This window comes from Meles meles, chromosome 1 (genome assembly GCF_922984935.1).
Source record: "Meles meles chromosome 1, mMelMel3.1 paternal haplotype, whole genome shotgun sequence".
Classification (NCBI taxonomy): domain Eukaryota; kingdom Metazoa; phylum Chordata; class Mammalia; order Carnivora; family Mustelidae; genus Meles; species Meles meles.
Genome location: NC_060066.1, coordinates 1,038,242 through 1,056,964, shown reverse-complemented (window position 1 = coordinate 1,056,964; position 18,723 = coordinate 1,038,242). Strand labels below are relative to the sequence as shown.

The window sequence follows — 18,723 nt, the reverse complement described above, 5'->3', positions numbered from 1 at the left end:
CAGAGCCTGGGCCTCCCTGGGAGCTTGACCCCAGGCGCCGACCCCCACGTGCAGCCTCCCTTGCAGGCCTTGGGGGTCCAGTGAGCGGCAAGATGGGTAAAGAAGGACACGTGACAAGGTGTGCAGGACAGCGAGTGACTCATGTTGGTCTGAGTGGCCCTGACCCCGCCGTGTTCATGAGGACCCTCCGGCCAGCAGGCTGGCCACCAGGGCCCGCAGCTTATCCGACAGCGCCACCTGCAGGCAGGAGAGGGGACGATGGGCGGCCACAGGGATGGAGGGCAGGTGGGCCGACAAGGGGGCGGGGTGGGGGGCGCGTGGGGGCGGGGAGCACCTACGGGGTAGGGAGAAGGCTGCTCCCGCCGCTTGTGCTCCGGGCTCAGACGGTGCAGGGACAGCTGGGCGAAGGCTCTGGACTCGGCCAGAGATGGGAGGGGCTCACACAGCTGGGGGAAGAGGGAAGGCACGGGCTGGGTCAACGGTCAGGGTCAGGGGCCAGGGCTGCACTTGGGTTGAAGTGCAGACTCAGGGAGGAGGTGGAGGCGGCTACCTGTCCTCGCTGGACCCAGAGTCGCAGCAGGGGCTCCACACGGGCCGGCTTCACGGTCCAGGCTTCCTGGGCCCCTCGAGGCCAGACCCTGAGCTCTTGGCCGGCCTGGGGGGGTTGCTCGTCCGCCAACTGCAGCACGTCCAACAGCGGAGACCCTGAGAGTGTGCCAAGAGTAATGCGGGGGCCCGGGCACTTGAGGAGGACCACAGAGGAGTGGGAGGCGGGGGACGGGCCTCACCGTCGGCGCGCAGGAGCCGGAAAGCGGCCTTGCTCCCAGGGAGAGTCTGTTTCTCTGGGTCCTCCGTCAGTTTCATGCGCGGCTGGCCTCCCACGGACACCAGCTGCGGAGACGGGCTTGCCGGACTCTCCTGCCCCGGCGGGTGGTCCCTCCGGCCCGCCCCGCTGGGTCCCAGATCCCCCCCTACCTTATAGACGCAGCCCAGGGAAGGCTGGCGGGGACATGTGACCACGCTGGTGCCGATGCCAATGACGTTGACCTCACTGCCCTGGGCCAGGAGGGAGAAGGTGGCCCGGGAGCCTGTGAGCATCTGCAGGCCCAGGGCCCCCCCCCCGAGCCCCCCTCTGGCCCACCCCGCCCTACCCCACCTCCTGGGCCAGCCGGGCCAGCTCCTCCTCGCCAATGTTGTTGCTGACCGCGATGGAGACGGATTCCAGCCAGGGCATCTGGAAGCTGTGATGGGGGCAGCCCCTCAGATGGTCCCTGGCGCCCCCATCAACTCTCCCTCCCCAGTGGCGCCCCACTCCCCCACACCTGACCCTCTGCCTCCGGCCACATGGGCCCTGGCCTGTTGCTTATGGGCCCCTGGGTGAACCCCTCCCTGATTTCCCCGCCAAGGTCCCGATGTCGCTGCTCTGGCGGCAACCAGATCAGACCTCCTCAGTCCGGGAGAGACAAACTGCTCCCTCCTCGGCCCCGTTCTGACGCTCCCGCCCCCAAGAGGGTCTCTCAGTAGGCATGAGCCGCCCCAGGGGACTCACTGGGCCGCGACGGTCCTGAAGACCTTGCGGATCTCCTGGGCCTGCCGGAGCAAGTCACCGCTGTCCAGTCTCACACCCACCGCTCGGTAGCCCAGCTGCCCCAGCGCCAGGGCCACGGCCAGAAAGTTAGGGAGACCGCTCCTGCCGGCGGGAACGACGAGGTGCGATGAGGGCCACAGCTGGTCTGCGGGGCCCACCCGGGGGAGAACCCGGGCCTCACCTCTGCACACTGTACGTGTCCAGCAGGCCCTGGAAGGCCCGGGGGAAAGCCAGGGCATAGGCCACAAAGGCCGCCCGCTCTCCCCGGTGGGGCTCCTGCACCCCCCGTCCTAGATGGGCACACACGCGATCCAGCCACACCTCCACACAAGCAGCCAGATCCACTCTGGGGCCCTGACCGGCGGCTGGGGCCAACATCTATGGAAAGGGCTCCGTGAAGGCTGGGCAGCCCATGCTGCAGGGTGAGCCCTTCCGAAGCCCTGGCTGAGGGCTGTCCACTCCCCGCGCAGCACTGGGACTACCCGCTGGGGGCTCAGGTGAGCCGGGCCTAGCACCTGCCTGTGCAAAGCAGCAGCCAGACCATCCCTCCCCTGGGCAAGGACTGGCTTTGGGGTCTGCCCCAGCAGCGGGGAAGAGAGGTACTGACCGGGTCGGGGGGAACCTCAGTGCCCAAAAAGGAAGTGATGAAAGAGTGAGCCAGGGTTCCGGCCACGGGCACGCCCCGCAGCTGTCCTGCGAGCACATTGCTGCTGCCATCAAAGCCTGCGCCAGGGTCAGGATGGCGTCAGGGGGGCTGGAGGGCTTTGAGGGAGTCTCCTCCTTCCGGCCCCTGCCTCCCTCCTCGGGCCTTACCACCCAGGTAGCTATAGGTAGAGGCCGTAAGACCCCCATCTGGGCCCTGGGCTCGGCGCAGCCCCATCTCCAACAGCCGCTTCTCCGGACCCGCGATCAGGCGCAGCCGCGCAGCGTTGGTGGCGATGAGGCTGTCGAGGGGCAAGGAAGCAGGGGACCCGCCTTGAAGGTCAGGATGGCACCGCGGTCCCCCGCCCCCCCCGCCGCCCCCCCCCCCGCCCCGGCAGAACCACGCCCCATCCCGAAGACCCGCCCCCCGGAAGTCCCCGTTGGTCCCGGCGGGGGCCCAGCTCTGTCCCCGCCGACGACCTCCAGCTGGGCGGGGCCCCACCTGGCGTAGCTGACGAGGCAGAGGAGGGGCGTCTCGAGCAGCTGCACCACCAGGAGCGGCCCGCCCACCTGCAGCAAGGGCACCTGCACCGGGGTCAACGCGGGGCCGGGGGTGCGGTCAGCTCGGCGCCGTCCCGCGCGCTCAGCCCGCGCCCTCTGCCCCGCTCGGGCCGCACTCACGCCGGGGAAGGCGAGGGAGCCCTCGGGCAGGGCCCGCACCGTCACGTCGGAGCAGTCGACGGCACGAAGGTACTCGAAGAAGGCGGGGTCCGTGTCGGGCGGCAGCACCGAGGCCAGAAACTGCACGTCTGGGGGTGACAGAGGCCCTGGTAGGCTGCAGCTAGCGCCGGCCGTGGAGGGCTCGTCGGGGGTCCCGGGAGGCTCGCTGGGCCGCGGGGCGGGCGGAAGCCTCGTCCGGGCTCGTCAGCGGGGGTGGGGGTGGGGCAGGGGTCCGGCGGGCGCGGGGCGGGGGCTACCTGCGTCCCGCAGGCGGAAGGCGCGCAGGAAGCGCACGCAGTCGCGCAGCCCCGCGGCCAGGGCGAAGGCGCCGCCGAACGGGCAGCCGCGAAAGAAGAGCTCGAACTCGGCCTGCTCCCGCGCCCGCCCCGCGCGCCAGTAGCCCAGCGCCATGGTGGCCTGGTAGAGGTCGGTGAGCAGCGGCCGAGCCGCCGCGAGCGCCTCGGGATCCCGCTGCGCCGCCATCTCGCCCCGCCGCCTCGCCCCGCCGCGCGGACTCCGGCCCCTGCCGGGTCCCCACCCGGCCCCGCCCCCACCCCACCCCACGTGACGCCGCCGCCCGTGGAGCGAGGCCTGCTGGGGCCCCGCCCCCTGACCCCGCCTCGAGCCGGGCGGCGGGGCCCGGACGCGTCGGTGGTGCCACACTGTGGCTCAGGGACCAGTGCGGTGCTGACAGCGAGCAAGGAGGCCGCTGGGCCACCCCCGGCAGGCACCCAGATTTTTGCACCTACAGGACTGCGCCCTGTAACAGGGACAGCCTCTACCCAGGCCCCCCACCATCAAGGGGGAGGCCGAGGACACCAGTTCTGACCAGAAGGCCCCACAGCGCACACCCTTTGTCCCCAGCTCAGAGAATGGCTGTCTCACCGGCACGCTGGCCAACAGTCCAGGGAGAGGCCGCCAAGTACTGCCCAGACCGGACCGCAGGCCCGACTCCACAGGGCCATTTATCCTGGGCCTGTCCAGAGTCCAGGTCGCCAGGGAGGGAGGGACGGGCAGGCCACAGAACAGACTGGGTGGCACACGGAGGGCTGAAACAGCAGGGCCTCATCTAAGCAATCAGAAGCTTTGCGAGAGGCTGGCACGGTCTCCCCCAGGTCCCACGGGTGGGCCCATGAGCAGTCACAGCAGCAGGGCCCGGACTGCCGCTGGAACCTTTCTTCCCTGGACGCCTCTGCTCCCATGGGGTCAGCTCGGCAGGGACTGGAACCCAGAGGAGACAGAGTGGAGGGGGGGCCTCCCGTGCCTCAGACGGACCAGCAGCCCCTGCGGAGGGGGGCGACCCACGCTGTTTCTGGCTGCAACAGCTCGACTCGGCGCGCCCCTTGTAACCGAGAGCAGAGCGCCATCAGGAGGGCAGTCGGGAGACAGAAAAGGGGCAGATGGGGAGTGAGGTCACACAGCCAGAGGAACACCGTTCAGAGACCAAGAAAGGGGAGGGTGGGATTGGCCCCTGAGGTCACAGCGACAGGACAGGAGCCCAGCTGGGACACTAATGCGACGCAGGCCAAGCACGAGGCCCGGAGCCGGGCAGTGCTGCTCGGTGAACCCGCCCGCCCCCCGGGGCCCAGACGAGGACAGGAGCCAGACTGTGCACTCGGTCTTTAATGGCTGTGGGGCCTCACACCCCCAGGCCTGCGGCCCGCGCTCAGATCTTGTTGAAAGCAGCTATGTCGACGCTCTGCACCTGAGGAAAAGGAAGGCCACTCGTCGCGGGGCCCAGTCTCCCAGAGACCCACCCACTCTGGCCGCCCACCAGGCCGTGGGTGTGCGTGGGGGCCTGGCCACTCACATGCTCCTCAAACTTGGTGATCTCCTCCTCCAGCAGGTCGGTCCCCACCTTGTCGTCCTCTACCACACACTGGATCTGCAGCTTGCGGATGCCATAGCCCACGGGCACCAGCTTGGAGCCCCCCCAGGTCAGCCCGTCCAACCGGATGGAGCGCACGCAGGCCTCCAGCTGGGCCATGTCTGTCTCATCGTCCCACTGCAGGGGAGAGGGGTACAGAGGCTGGGTCAGGGGACCGCAGACCCCAGGGAATGTCCCGTTTCCCCCCGAGCAGTCTAGGCACCATGGGGGCGGAGGCAGGGGTGGGCCACTCACAGGCTTGACGTCCAGGAGGATGGAGGACTTGGCCACCAACGCGGGCTTCTTGGCCTTCTTCTCCGCGTACTGCCGCAGCCTTTCCTCTCGCAGCCGCGCGGCCTCCTTATCCTCTTCCTCATCGCTGCCGAACAGGTCGATGGCGTCGTCCTCATCGTCCTCCGCGGCACTAGCTGCCTTCCTGCCAGGGGGCTCCGCTTGGCGCATGGGGGACACGTGCTGCCATTGGGGGGTGGGGATGCTGAGGCCTGGGCCACAGGGACCCCAGCTATGGCACCCTAGCCAGGGGCCTCGAAGACACCAAGCCCCCATGGGAGGTGAGGGCCAGGAGCACCTTCTGCGCCCCCCGCCTCCCCCCCGTGCCCAGGCTGATGGCCCCTGGTCTGAGAAGGGTCCTCACCTGGGTCTGTGGGGCTGTGGCCCGGTGTGGGGGGGAGCTCTTCTCCAGCGCGCTCAACCGGGCCTCTAGCCGGCAGATGGCCTGTTGCAGGTCCTGCACCACTGTGGGGGCATAGAGGGTGTTGGTCCAAGGGCAGGGGACCAGTGGGGGACCAGGGGGCAGGGGAGGGTGGGCGTCCCACCCATTAGGCTCAGGGACTCACCTCCTCGCAGGCTCTGATTCTCCACTTCCAGGCTGGCCATGCGGACGGCGAGCTCACTGTGATCCCCGCTGGGTCCGCTGGAGGCCCCCGGGCCTGAGCTCTGGAAGGCAGGAGGGAGGTGAGGATGTGCCCCCCACCCCCGGCCTGCTCCCAGGGTGCCCCAGTTCACAGCCACCAAGAATCAGAACCCCAGCACGTGTAGGGGACCAGCTGGACACTAGGAAGCAGCTCCTGTCGGCCCTGCTCAGTCCACCTGCAGTACTCCAGCCCAAGTGGGGAGGAGGCCCTGTGAGCACAAACCCAAGCAGGAAGCACAGGGCCCAGGGGAGCCAGGCAGAGGGTAGTGCCGAACCCGCAGCTGGCTGTCCCTGCCCATGGCCCTGCCATAGCCAGAGCCCTAATGGGGCCAGGCAGCACAGCTTGGAACTGCAGATGGGACAGAAGAGAGTTGAGGGCCCAGTGAGGGGAGAAAAAGAAGCTGTTCTGTGCCAGGGACGGACACTACATAGCACCTTGACTCCCCCAGGCCATACACCTGTCACCTGGCCCACGGGCTCAGCCCTTGAAGGCTCTGGGTGACCTGGGGCCGCACAGCTGCCTTCAGCCTCCCTCGGGGTCCTCCCTGACCGGGAACCTGCGTCACCTGACTCAGGGCGCCGCATCTCAAGCCCACGTTACACTTCAGGGGCGGACACACCCCCCCAACAGAGTGGACAGGAAGCCCCTCTGTGAGGGCAAGCCCACGGCCTTCTCCTGCGTTAGATGCTCCCCAAAGCACAGGTGGGCTAACGGCCCCAGAAAGGACAGGCTAACAGGCGCCCGGCTCCCTGCTGGGGGTCGGTGAGCAATGCAGGCCAGTGGTCTCCGTCCCCCGTGACCCAGCAGCTCCCACCTCTGGCTCCTAGCAGAGCCGGCCAGAGGCAGACCACACGCCGCACAGCTGGAGCTGGGGCAGGAGCATCCCCGCCTTCAGCTCAACCCGTCACCCCAGCCGCGGAAAGCTGGGCGGGGCTTGCCAAAGCCCTGGCTGCTGCCACCTGGCACATGGCCTCCTCTCCCTCTTGTGTCCCCAGCACTCGGCTCCCACTGCCATTCTCAACAGCACTTCCCAAGAGTTTCCGTCACATGGGGATGAGATTCCGGCCACCACCCTTTCACCAATTCCCCCAGCCCACACAGCCAGGCCTGGCTCTCCTCTCCTGGGGGCTCAGCACCGGCCAAGCAAATGCATCGGGGTCTGGCCGCAGGCTGAGGACACCGCTGAGTGGGGGCTGCCTGCCGACAGGTCCCAAGGAGGCAAGCTCCAGGCAAGCTCCCCCACCCCCCGGCCACAAGGCTAAGGGAAGTGGCAGGCAGAGCCCCGGGGGCTGGTGGCCGCTACATTACCACCACCCGGCCCTGTGTGCCCCCCGGCCTCTCACTGACGTCTGTGCCCTGGGATGCCCTCACCCACTCTGACCCAGGCAAGGACTGAGGATGCCAGGCCATCGGGGACCCCAGCCCCAGCCTGTGAGGCAGACCAAGGCCACTCTGTCTAGTCCTAGCCTGTGACAGTGGCAGTGGGCCACAGGGGACAGTGCCGTCTTCTATCCCCACGGCCAACCCTACCCCTGGCACCACGCGCGATGCCCGGGAAGCTCTGGGTTCGAACATCCCAGCTCTCTCAACCCAAACCCACGCCTGGGGCTGGGCCAGCAAGGTCTGTCCTGGGTCCCTCTCAGCAGCGGAAGGGCGTGCCCTGAAGTCCCCGCCACGGCCTCAGAGCACCAGCTTACTTGGAAATCGGGCCTCCACTAACCCAGTTACCGTGAGCTCCTTAGGGTGGCCCGGATTCTGACTGCTGTCCTTATGGAGGGAAAGCCAGACACGGACACCGGGAGGGAAAACAACGGAAATACACCGAAGAACAAGGGCCACGCACATGCCCAGAAGCGGGCTCAGCACGTGCTTACACCTTGACCTTGGACTTCCGGCTTCCAGACTGAGGAAATAAGTTGGTGTAAGCCCTTGGTCACAGCAACTCAGCCCCAAGTCCTAGTAAACGCCCACACGCTTTGCCCAAGACCAGGACCCAGCAGTCAACCCCTAACCCGGCCAGACAGAGTTCCCGCAGCCCAGGAACTCCCAGGGTAGCCGGCCCAGAGCCGCTTAGATCCCCGGGCCTGGCCTTCCGAGGGCTGCAGTCTGACACACGGGCCTGGGGCAGGCAACAGCCAGTGGCGGTCAAGGAGAAAGAAGGGCCTGGCAGTGGCAACAGCTCCTGGGTTTGTCAAGAGCTTCCCGCCGACGGCCCAGGAGCCGGGACGTCCAAACCAGCCATGGCAGGCAGAGGCTCCCAAACCTGCCCATGTACTAATCCCCCGCGCTGCTAGAACGATGACCGGTGGCAAAAGGGACTCTGCCCAGAGGACGAAGTGGAGGCTCTGGAGACGGAGAAAGGCTGCTGAGGGATCTGGGCGGTCCCTGTGCCTGCGAGAGGCAGAAGAGGAGACGTGAGGAAGCAGGGGCTCGAGTCCCGACATGGCTGGCGAGAAGCCACGGGCCAAGGGATGTAGGCAGCTGCTTCAGGTTGGAAAAGGCAATGAAAGTCTTTCCTAGAAAGTCTCCAGAAGGGGGGCGCTGGGGGACTCGGTGGGTTAAGCCTCTGCCTTCGGCTCAGGTCATGATCTCAGGGTCCTGGGATCAAGCCCCGCATCGGGCTCTCTGCTCAGCAGGGAGCCTGCTTCCTCCTCTCTCTCTCTCTGCCTATTTGTGATCTCTCTGTCAAATAAAAAAATTAAAAAAAAAAAAAAAAAATCAAGTCCCCAGAAGGAACACGATTCTGATCATACTCGGCTTTTAAACACAGGATGGGGGGGCGCCTGGGTGGCTCAGTGGGTTAAGGCCTCTGCCTTTGGCTCAGGTCATGATCCCAGGGTCCTGGGATCGAGCCCCGCATCAGGCTCTCTGCTCCGCGGGGAGCCTGCTTCCTCCTCTCTCTCTGCCTGCCTCTCTGCCTACTTGTGATTTCTGTCAAATAAATAAAATATTTTTTAAATGAATAAAAAATAATTAAAAAATTAAAAAAAATAAACACAAGACGGCACGTGCCGCAGAAACCCGCCGCCATGCTGGCTCAGGCAGGCAGAGCAGCGGGTCTGTCTCCTCCTAGGGACACAGCTGCCCCACCAGGCTGGGAGCAGAGCTGGACAGGGCCCTGCGCTCTCTTGATCCCATATGGGGCCTGGAGGCCAAACCAGTGGCACAGCGCCTCTCTGGGCCTCAAATTCTGTCGTTTAGACGGTACACGGCCCAGGACCCCATCTCGCTAGGGAGGCGGGGCCTAGGGAGCAAGAGAAAAGGGCAGCAGATGCCGCTGCTCAGGCTCCTCCCCAGGCAGGGCGCCAAGCGAGGCAGCTGTGTCCAGGCCTCGGCCTGCGGAGCGAGCGCGCCAGAGGCCACTGGTGTGGGCCCAGGGGTAGCACTGAGCAGCAGCCGGAGTGAAGGCGGGAAGGAGCCCTGGGCAATCCCCAGCAAGCAGCCCAGAGGCTCCGCAGGGAGGGCTCCTATGGGGGCGGGCGCCTCCCAGCACTGCACACTTTGCCCTGACTTGTTTCTGAGGGCCTGATGCTCGGTGGCAGGGCCGGGGCCAAGGTCAGACATGCCACTGGGCATGAGGCCAACAGTGCCAGGCAAGGCCGCGGGTACTCACTCCGGCCAGGGATTTCTGGATGTTCTCTCTGGCTCTCGCAATGTCTCGGAGGATCACGCTGGCGCCGTTCTCCTGTAGACAGTGCAGAAAGAACCAGTCTTTTTTCTTTTCCATTAAAACAATTTTAATTAAAAAAAAAAAAAAAAGGGCGAGACAAAGCCTCCTACAGAGAGCCAGCAAGAGCGGCACGGAAGGAAAGCTTGGCAGAATGGCCCGAGGAGCGCAAGGAGCTGGCGTCTGCCAGTCCCGCAGCGGGGACAACAGGCCCGCGGGAGCCCCGGTCTGCAGGCCCAGCCCAGGCCTACACCATCCTGATCGGCACCCGTGTGTCCGGTGCTCTGAGCTGCGGAGGGGAATGGTCCGTCCCACGCAGGCACACACAAGCAGGCCCTATCCAGGGCCACGCCTCCAAAGACCCCACCCCAGCCTCTGGCCAACCCCCATCAGGCTCGGAGTCCACCCCTACCTGGCGCGAGGAGCCAGCCACGGGCCCGTTCATCTGCTCGTAGAATTTTCTTTCTGCATCATCATATTTGAACTTATCAAACCAGATCTTCTCGTGCACTAAGAAGTTTGTAGCCATTTTCCTGCTACGAAGGGGAGGAGAAACTAAGACAGTCCGCTGGAAGGAAAAGGGGCACCCCTGAAGGCCCCGGGCCTGGCCCGCACAAGCACCCCACTGACAGCCCAGATACCAAGGGTAGAGGGCGGCCAGGGGTCAGGGTCAGAGCACCGGGGGTCTTGGCATGGCCGAACCCCGTCTGTAACCAGCCCGAGACGCACACCATCCCCGCTCCCACCCCTTGGGTTCTCAACTGGCAGTTCCCAGGCTTGTCCCCAAAACCAGCAGCTCCCCAGTGGGGGTGCGGAACTTCCAGGGGTCCCCAGGGCCTTCCTTTCCAACCCATCTGTGCAAGGCTCAGTTCATATGTCCACCAAACAATTCACGTCAACGGACTGAACGCAGAAAGGTGAGAATCCAGCCACCACCTGTCCGCCAACACACTAGAGAGCTTCAGGGAACGTCAGACTAGGTCACTCTGCTCGCCCAACTGGGCTCACAGAAAAACCAGCAAGTCGTTAACCGTAACAAGTAACAAACTTCCTTTTCAACGAATAAAGTACTTCCAGATTTCTGCTTTCAACGCTAACACGGCAAAACTCAACAGACGTGAGGGACGCTCTCTGAGGTCCAGAGGCCAGGAAGCTTGAGAGCCCCCAGCTCTCTCCAGGACCCTCACTAGGCCTGCCTGCTGCCCTCCCTCCGCTGAGCACGGCCCCTCCCGCTCCTGACCCAGGGTGACAGAAACGGACCCGATCTCACTAACTCTCTGTGCCAAGGCCTCGGACTATCACCGGACCTCATCAAGGATGGCCGTGGTGGCCGCAAGGGGATCGGGTCCCGTGACCCTCCACCCCGTACCCCATCAGGAGGGGCCAGGCCGCCATGGAGACTGTTTCAGCTCCAGGATGCCCCACACTGCCGATGGGGACACTCCCGCACAGGAGGTCCCAGGCCCTGTCCAACAGCATATCCAACCCCACCGAGGAGATGTGGGGTTACCAATGGGAACGCGCGGCCGGGGTGGCGCGGTTCCCTGGAGGCCTGACCCACGCAGCCACCCACGCCCCACGCCGTCCCGCTGCCGCGTGTGCAGCGTTCCCTTGGAGCCGGTCACCTCTGCTGGGCCGCCCGACTCTCTCCTGCCCCACTCCAGGCCCAGGCACGCAGGAACCACCGCGGGTGCCCCACGGAACCCTCCTGGGGGAAGCCCTGGCTCCCCAAGCTAGAGGCGAGTAAGCCTCTTCCAGGGCTGTCCTTCAGACCCAGGGTGCCCAAGAGACAGCAGGCTTGTGTCCCAGACACACTCACCTCCCCCCAGAGATGGTTCCACAGGAGGGAGGCGGGGGCACGCGCCAGCTCCCACGTGTTCCCCAGTGGGGTTTGGGCCAGGAGCTTTCTCCACGCCCCTGCCCTGCCCTGGGACAGCCAGAAGGGCCTCTGGGAGTTGCCCTTAAGGAAAAGCCCACACGGGGCGAACTCAGCCCCGTGCTCACCCCCTCCCACCCCCTCCAGCCCCAAACCTTGGGAGGATTTTGCGGCCCCAGGAACCACCTCTGCCCAACCCACTCCTGCGCCCCACTTGGTCCAGGAGTGCTGGGGAGGCTGAGCCGGGACGGGGTGGGGAGAGGCGCAGGCAGGGCCCCAGCCCAGGAACCCACACGGCGTGTTTCTCCTACTTGGGTCTCAGGCTGGGCAAGGACGGGCCCGAGCGGGCAGCAGCGGGTCGGTGAGCCAGGGATGCGGCCTCGAGGCGCCAGGCCATGCGGAGGGCCTCGGCTGCGTGGTGGCGGCTCTCCGCGCTGTCATAGGCGGGCTTGCTGAGCCAGGGGGCCTCGGCGTCCCGGTGCAGGAAGTACCAGTAGGGCACAGCAGACGAGGCCTCCCCGTCGACCCGCCGAGGCCCACCCCGCTTGCTTCCCATGGCGTTGCGGCCCCGCCGGTCTCTGCGGCCCCGCCGGGCCCCTTCGGCCGGGCCCGCTCGCTCCTGCAGGCGCACCTTCCCCGGGGGGTGGCCGTCAAACATGGCCTCGTAGAAGCCCCTCTCGGCTGCATCGTACTGGGGCTTGTCTAGCCACACCTCCCGCACCAGCGCCTGCAGGCTGCCCAGTGGGGATGGGCTGGCGGCCAGCGGGCTGGGCTGGCCGGCGAGCGCCAGGTCGGGGACGGCGGCCTGTTGGCCCGTGTCGGAAGCCCCCGGCCGGCCGCTCCCCTCGGCGGCCAGCAGCAGGGCCTGAGACCACTCCGCGAACGCTCGCTCGGCCTGGTCGAAGGCAGACTTGTTGACCCAGACGCCCCAGGTCACATGGTGGCAGGCCACCTGGCTTCCGTGCGTGCAGGGGCCCCGGGGGCCGGGGGCGGCGGGCTGGGCGGCCGCCAGCCTCTGGCGGTAGGAGCTCTCCGCCCGGTCAAACACGGGCTTGTCCAGCCACACGCGGTCGGCGGAGAGGCCCAGGAGGGTCAGGTCGGCCTGACCCAGGCCACTCTTGGGGGAGCGCTTCCTCTTCTTCTGCGGCGGCTTCTTTCCCTCCGGGCTCTTCCTGGGGTCACTCGTGTCGCTGCTGTCGGGGGCACCTGCCTCCTCGGCGTCCTTGGCCGCCTCCTGCCCTGGCCCGTTCACGGCCGGCCCCTCCGCCGGGAGCTGCTGGGTGGCGGCGGCTCGTGCAGCCTCCTGCTCGGGGCAGCGCCGCTCGGCTTCCCCATACTTCTGCTTGTCCTCCCAGACCGTCTCCAGGGCACAGGAGGCCTTCGCGCTCCTCATCTTCCGCACAGCGTTAAAAAGCAAGCACAAGAAGGCAGTTGCAACACAGCGGGCCGCGGGAGGATGGCCCCACCCCCTCCTCGGCCTGACTTGAGGGGCTGGTGGGCCAGGGAGTGCTCCCCAACGGGCGTGCCATGCAGTAGCGAGCAAGGACCTAGAGTCAAGCCCGCGGGAAGCTCAGGGGAGCAAAGAGCAAACACGTGTCTGTGCTCCCTTCACTGTGAACTCGTCTTTTCTAAGACACCGGCTCTGCGCGGGGTCTAGACAACACCGGCCCCAGCTCCGGCCACAGACACCTCCTCTCCTAGAGCCTCCGCAGGGCTGCTGCGCGACACACAGGTGCGCGCCCTTCATGTGATTCTAGAAGCGACAGATCGTTCTTAGGACAAGTATGTTCCGCAAGACACACCCTCGTGCTGAAAAATCGCTCACTGCTCATTGGCACTTCTCCCCGGACGGCCTTTGATTTTGCTACGTTCGGCCACGTGCCCACAGCACTGCCGGTTCCGGTTTCCCGAGTCGCCCCGGGGGTCTCTGAGGCTTGCCGACCTGCCCCGGGGCAGCACACGCTCCTAGGGGAGCGGAGGCCGGAGGGCCTGTCCTGGCAGGGCCACATGGAGGAAGAACCAGGTTCCCTGTTGGCAGCAGCCGCCGGCCATCCGCCCACCGCTCTGGCTGTGCTTACGGCTCGGGGACGCCACCTGACCCTCTCTGGGCCCTAGGGTGTCGTGAGGACGCCCACCCTGCTTTCAGAGCCATCTGACTCCGGGGGCCCCTCCCCAGGCCGGCGGGGGAAGGCAGGCTGGGGGCTCTGGGTCCCGCCTGCTACGGCGGTCAAGGCTCAGCTTCCTCACTGCAGGTGCGGCTCGCTCTGGTGTGGCGACCGCGGTCACCTGAACCACGGGGCGGAGCCACGGCCACCACCACAGCCTCTGGCCAGCAGTGGTCAAGCCCAGAAAGGCCCAGAAGCCAGTCTGCTCTTAGGGCGCACTGAGTGGTCTGAGCTCACACTCGGCTTCCAGAGGCACGGCTGCAAGTAGCAGAGTCCTTCCAGCCCCAGACCTGACTCCGGGCCCCGCTCCCCCAAAGCAGGAGGACCCCCGCCAGCCGACCAACACCCCGGAGCTACTCTGCCAGGGGCTGAGCGGCATCCCCTCAGGATGTGGGGTCCCCTGCTTCTGTGGGCTCACACAGTGACCTCTGCGGGGGCACCCCCGTGCTGGGCCCTCATTTCCAGGAGACGAGGGCTCCGCAGGGAGGACAGCAAACTGTTCCCAACACCTACACAGGGTCGACATCCCTTTCCTAATAAAACCGAAACCTGGTTCTCGTTACCCAGTGGGACATGTCACCTGTCTAAGCCCCACAGTCACCGGGATTTGGGGAGGAGTCTCCCTTGTACTGTGAAGGGACATGCTGGGGGCCTCTGACGGCACACGGGCCCCAGGCGTGGACAGAGCTCTGAACCCCACCCCGTGCCTTCCTCCCCAGGCCGGCAGCGGTACTCACCAAGGCCAGGCTGGCAGCGGAGGCAGTGGTGGGAGGCGGGAGCGGGTGCCCAGGAGGCAAGGCATTGTGACATCACCCACTGTCCGTGAGGGGACGGCAGGCCAATCGGGGAGGGCTTGTCTGCCCTTCAGCCTTTCTGGCACCAAGCCCCTGGGAGACCCTCACCAGGACAGCCCCAGGCTGGGCTGGCCGGACCCTCGAGCTGCACCCACCAGACTGAGCCCCCCAGCGTGGAGGCCCTGCCAGCCCCTCTTGGCCTCAATGCTGTCCCTGTCTCCCGACGTCACCGCAGGCTCTGCCCAGCGGCAGAAGCCGGCCGGCTACTCCTGGCTTGCTCAGGGGATGCTCCCTCCCCAAGGCAGGAACGGGCTCAGTCCAGGGAAACCCGGAGATGCGCAGCCCCGCTGGGACCCACATGCTGTGACAAGCGGACCAGGGGCTCCCCGGCTGAGGCGGAGGGGAGGCCGCGGCAGGGGACAGGGGTACTTACTTTTACTCGGGCCTCCTGGGACGGCATGAAGAGAAAGCAGCAAGGTTAGACGCAGTCAGAAAAGGCAACACCAGCAAGCCACAAGGCCGTTGCAGAGGCGTGGAGGAAGGGGGCCGGAGGCATGCAGTGGGGTCGACTGAGGTCGAGCACCGGACGCGCCCACCACCCAAACCCCAGCAGGTGACGGAGTCCACCCACCCGGCTGCCCCTCGAAATGAGCACCTCTCGGGGCTGTCGCTATCCGGAGCCCAGGCAGGCCCTAGGGGATGCCTTCTGAGCACCCTCCCCCCTGTTCCAACCTGCGGAGAGGTCAGCCAGCACCCAGTGCCCCCCTGGAGCTGTACAGGGGACCCCTAGCCAGCCCCACTGTCGTGCCGCCACAAAACCTGGCCGCTGGACAAGGCCCAAGGCAGCCACGTGCAGTCCACGGGCCTCAGCAGCCGCCGACCTGGGGCCGTGAGGCATCATACCAGGCGGGAACAAGACAGTCCTCCCGTTGGGCCTTTCGCCCAATCCCAGGTGGGAAAACAGGCCAGAAACACCCTGTGCCCCACCCAAACCCAACAAAGGTGTTAGCTCAGGAGCTGAGGCAACCAGACCCGGTCCTGCCCCGGGATCCCCCAGCAACCCCCTCACCAGAGCCCTGGAGACCTGCCTCCTTTCCGCAGCAGGAACTCTGCCTCACACGCAGAGGCACGAAAGCATCAGGTCCCTGACAGACGCAGACTTCCGGGGACCCTCGGGACGTGCATGCGTGCACATCAGACCCCAGGACAGTCAGCGACCCTGCAGGAGCACAGGCCGCGGTGAGCCACTCCCGCTGTCACCCGGAGGCAGCGAAGCCAGTGTTGGGACCAACGACCCCCACGGGGACACTGGAGAACCAGCCGGCAGGGCACACCCCCCGCCCCCCTCTCAGATGCAAGAGCCCAGCCCCACGGCCTCTGTCCCCCGTCTCCAAGAGCTCCCCAGTTCCGTGAAGAGCTGCGGAACTGGAAACCCATCTCTTGCAGGAGAAAAGTAAGTCTGAGTCTGAACGACCACCTCAGAGAAGCCAAACACGCCTCCGGCCACACAGTGGGGACCCCAGGCTGCCGAGGATCAGGCCCCTCCTGCCGTCTCTCCCAATGGCGCAGCAGCAGCTCGCCAGTAACGGGGCAAGACACGGACGGCTTGAGGACGCCAGACCCCACATGCAGAAGGAAGGGCCCTGCGGTGTCCCCACCCTCTGCTCCTGAAAGTGTCTCCCTGCCCGCACACCCACCCGGCGAGAGAACCGCATGGCCACCACCCAGGCCCAGCCCCGGTGCCTCAGGCCGCCTGCACTGCTCCGAGTGGGCGTGGTCCCTCTCAGCTGCCCAGGGGGCCCCAAGGGCTGGAGGCGCAGGAGGCCCCGGGGGATCTCACCCCACCCAGCCGCTGGGGACGAGAGAAGCAGCCAGCAGCAGAGCTCATCCTGGCTACAGATGGGCCCCTTCTCGACCACCGTCCCAGCCAGGCGCCATCTGCACCCACGACCACGTGGACTCGAACCCATGCTCCAGGCGTAAGCACAGCTCTTCTCGGAGCTGGGAAGGGAACCTGGCAGAGGACACCCCTGGCTGGAGGGCCTTCAAAGAAGGAACGATGTGGCCCGCCATGGCTGGGCCCACCCGATGCCAGTGACTGTAGATCTCTGAGAGCCTGGGTGACTGGGGAAGGTTTCTGGGAAGGGCTGCCCCCGCCCCGGCTCTGCCCTCCACACCGCTCTCCCATTCCCCGGGACACCATCCCACCAGTCACACACGGAAGAGCTCCCTAACCATCCACCCAGGGCTCAAAGAGCCCATCTTCCAGGGGAAGGGGGACCCGACATGAGGACTACGGGAAACAGGGCGGGCGGGGGGCGCAGGCCAACTCATCTCCTCTGGGCCCCCAGGGTCAGACCAGCCTTCACCACAGAGCGTTCCATAGGACCTCCCGTGCCTGAGGCACAACGACAAGCACCTGGCATGACCGAGTCTGCACGAACAGCTGCACAGAGCGGTAGCTGCCCGGGACGGCCCCGTTCCACACAGAGGCTAGCTGTGCAAGGCAGGAATGCCGCCTTGTGCCGGGGGAACCCCAAGCCCCACTCAGAAACACCAACCCATCCTGCTGGCAGAAAAGGGGCTCCCCAATGCCGTCAGGCTCAGGGCTCCCGCCGCAGCTGCCCATATCACCGCAGGCAGGTACGACAATGTCCGTACCTCCAATGCCACGGCCTGTCCGTTCTACTGTCCCAGCTGCCAGAGCCTGGTCTAAGCTACTCGGCCTGGTCCCTGCACCCCCTTCCCTCAGGGTGACCCCAGTACCGGACCTGCTCCTCAACCTTCCGGTGCGTCCCCAGGCCTCCCACACAGCAGATGGAGGGAGTGGGGAAGGGAAGTCTGCGTCAGGGAGGGGAAGAACAGGGGACCCGGTCTGCGGCCACTCCAGCACCACGTGACCACCTGCTCTCGGCACCTACATGTTCTCTTACACTGTGAGCACAGGGCTAGGGCTCCACACACACCCTTGCCGGCATTTCTGCAGTCCCGAAAAATACCAGTGCACCAGATGCCAAAGATAATTTTTTGGTTAATCTTTAAAAAAAAAAAAAAATCAAGAAAGCTCCTGTCCCAAAAACGTGGGTCAAGCCCATTTCACCACCTGTGCTGATCCCTGGTACCCTCACCGTGCTCCCCAGGACCAAGGCTGCGGAGGTGGCCCAGCACCAGCCCCTCCAGAGGGCAGCTGTCTCCGGCCCGTCAAGGGCTCTCCCTGGGCGGTGAACCTCACGCACCACTCCAGAGAAGGAAAGGGTGGCCTGGAGGGCACTCCCCAGGACTGGCAGGAGGCCCAGAACACGGGCTGTCCTACAGCGGTGACAGGCTTATGTGTCAGTCACTCCGAAAGACGATGCCATCCACAGGGCTGGGCCCGGAAGCTTCAGGAAGCACCAGGTCCCCTCTGAGGCAGCACACTTACAGGCCCAGGGTGCCCAGAAAAGGTCGGAGTGTCAGAGCCGCTGCAGCAGACGCCTCCTGAGACGTGTCCCCCTCACCCGCACGCCAGGGTCAACTGAACAGGTGCTCCCCCCTGGAGCGGGGACCCCCACCAAGTTAAGCCAACGGTGCACTTCCTTCTGGGAACCCTGACACTCAGCCTCCACCGCACCCCACCCCCTTACACTGGCTTCCACGGCGCCTGCTGCCGGAGCCACCCTATCCAAGTCACGGCTCCCGGCCGCCCGGAGAGCCTGCGCCTTTCTTCCGAGTCACTCAGCAGACGCGTCCTTGCTCTCTCCCGCGTCCGCGAACCGCCAGGGTTCCACGAGGGTCGGGCCGGAGCCTGACCCCCAGGCCCAGGACCGGCGCGCGGCAGGTACCCGACGAGCACGCGCTGGACAAAGAAGGGGCTCCTGCCCCCCACCCCGCGGCCGCTGTCCCCAGCGCCGGCGCCGCGGCAGGGCCGGGGCCGGGGGCCTGCGGCAGGGAGGACCGGGGCCGGGGGCCTGCGGCAGGGTCGCCCGGCCACGTGGCCCGCGCGCCCCGCCCCCCTGCGCCCGCCGCCCGCACTGAATCGGAAGAGCCGCGGGCGCACCCCGGACGCCCGCCGGCCCCCCCCGACCCGGCCCCTGGGGTCTCCGCGGCGCGTGCGGCCCCTCCGGGCGCGGGCTGCGGTACTCACGCCTGCCAAGGACGCGGCGACCAGCGAGAAGCGCTCGGGGCCCGGGACGGCGGGGGAAAGGAAGCGGCGGCCCAGCCGCGCACGGGAAATGAAGCAGCGGACTGTACCACGCCGCGGGCCGCGCATGGGGGAGGCGGCTCCCGCACACCGCCCGCCGCGCCGCCACAGCCCTCGCGCGACGCGACGCTCCCCGCGGCCGCCGAGACAGTAGGCAGTGCGAGAGCACCACGGGGCTCGCCGTGTCCCCGCGGGGCCGCCGCGGGCGGCTGGGGGCAGGACTGCGGCTCGCCCGCCCCCCTCCGCTGCCGGCTCAGTGGGCGCGTCGGGCCGGGGCGGGGCGGAAGGA

General features: G+C 66.6%; 3 protein-coding genes across 5 annotated transcripts; 1 reads left to right on the top strand and 2 right to left on the bottom strand.

Moving 5' to 3' along the window:
• Positions 1-121: 121 nt before the first annotated feature.
• On the bottom strand, positions 122-3,496 carry NAPRT (nicotinate phosphoribosyltransferase). 2 transcript variants are annotated; one of them, XM_046006967.1, is made up of 13 exons: positions 3,208-3,496; positions 2,951-3,039; positions 2,733-2,815; positions 2,402-2,532; positions 2,196-2,311; positions 1,770-1,966; positions 1,550-1,690; positions 1,157-1,241; positions 976-1,056; positions 789-891; positions 551-705; positions 339-446; positions 122-237 (listed from the first exon to the last, which is right to left on the bottom strand). In XM_046006967.1, exons 1-13 carry the CDS (start codon positions 3,431-3,433, stop codon positions 175-177), a joined length of 1,578 nt encoding a protein of 525 aa, XP_045862923.1. In that variant the 5' UTR covers positions 3,434-3,496; the 3' UTR covers positions 122-174. The 2 variants fall into 2 exon arrangements, with proteins under 2 accessions (XP_045862923.1, XP_045862922.1); XM_046006966.1 differs by having other exon boundaries at positions 2,912-3,039; positions 3,208-3,494.
• Positions 3,497-4,564: 1,068 nt separating this feature from the next.
• Positions 4,565-18,509, bottom strand: EEF1D (eukaryotic translation elongation factor 1 delta). 2 transcript variants are annotated; one of them, XM_046006965.1, is made up of 8 exons: positions 18,378-18,509; positions 9,832-9,955; positions 9,366-9,437; positions 5,675-5,774; positions 5,473-5,573; positions 5,073-5,291; positions 4,761-4,955; positions 4,565-4,655 (listed from the first exon to the last, which is right to left on the bottom strand). In XM_046006965.1, the coding sequence occupies exons 2-8, from the start codon at positions 9,946-9,948 to the stop codon at positions 4,617-4,619; spliced, it is 843 nt and encodes a 280-aa protein (XP_045862921.1). In that variant the 5' UTR covers positions 9,949-9,955; positions 18,378-18,509; the 3' UTR covers positions 4,565-4,616. The 2 variants fall into 2 exon arrangements, with proteins under 2 accessions (XP_045862921.1, XP_045862919.1); XM_046006963.1 differs by lacking the exon at positions 18,378-18,509 and adding an exon at positions 11,607-12,688.
• Positions 16,906-18,588, top strand: LOC123950790 (uncharacterized protein DKFZp434B061-like). The gene is made up of 4 exons (XM_046019215.1): positions 16,906-17,043; positions 17,395-17,571; positions 18,014-18,071; positions 18,140-18,588. Exons 1-4 carry the CDS (start codon positions 16,906-16,908, stop codon positions 18,586-18,588), a joined length of 822 nt encoding a protein of 273 aa, XP_045875171.1.
• Positions 18,589-18,723: the final 135 nt, after the last annotated feature.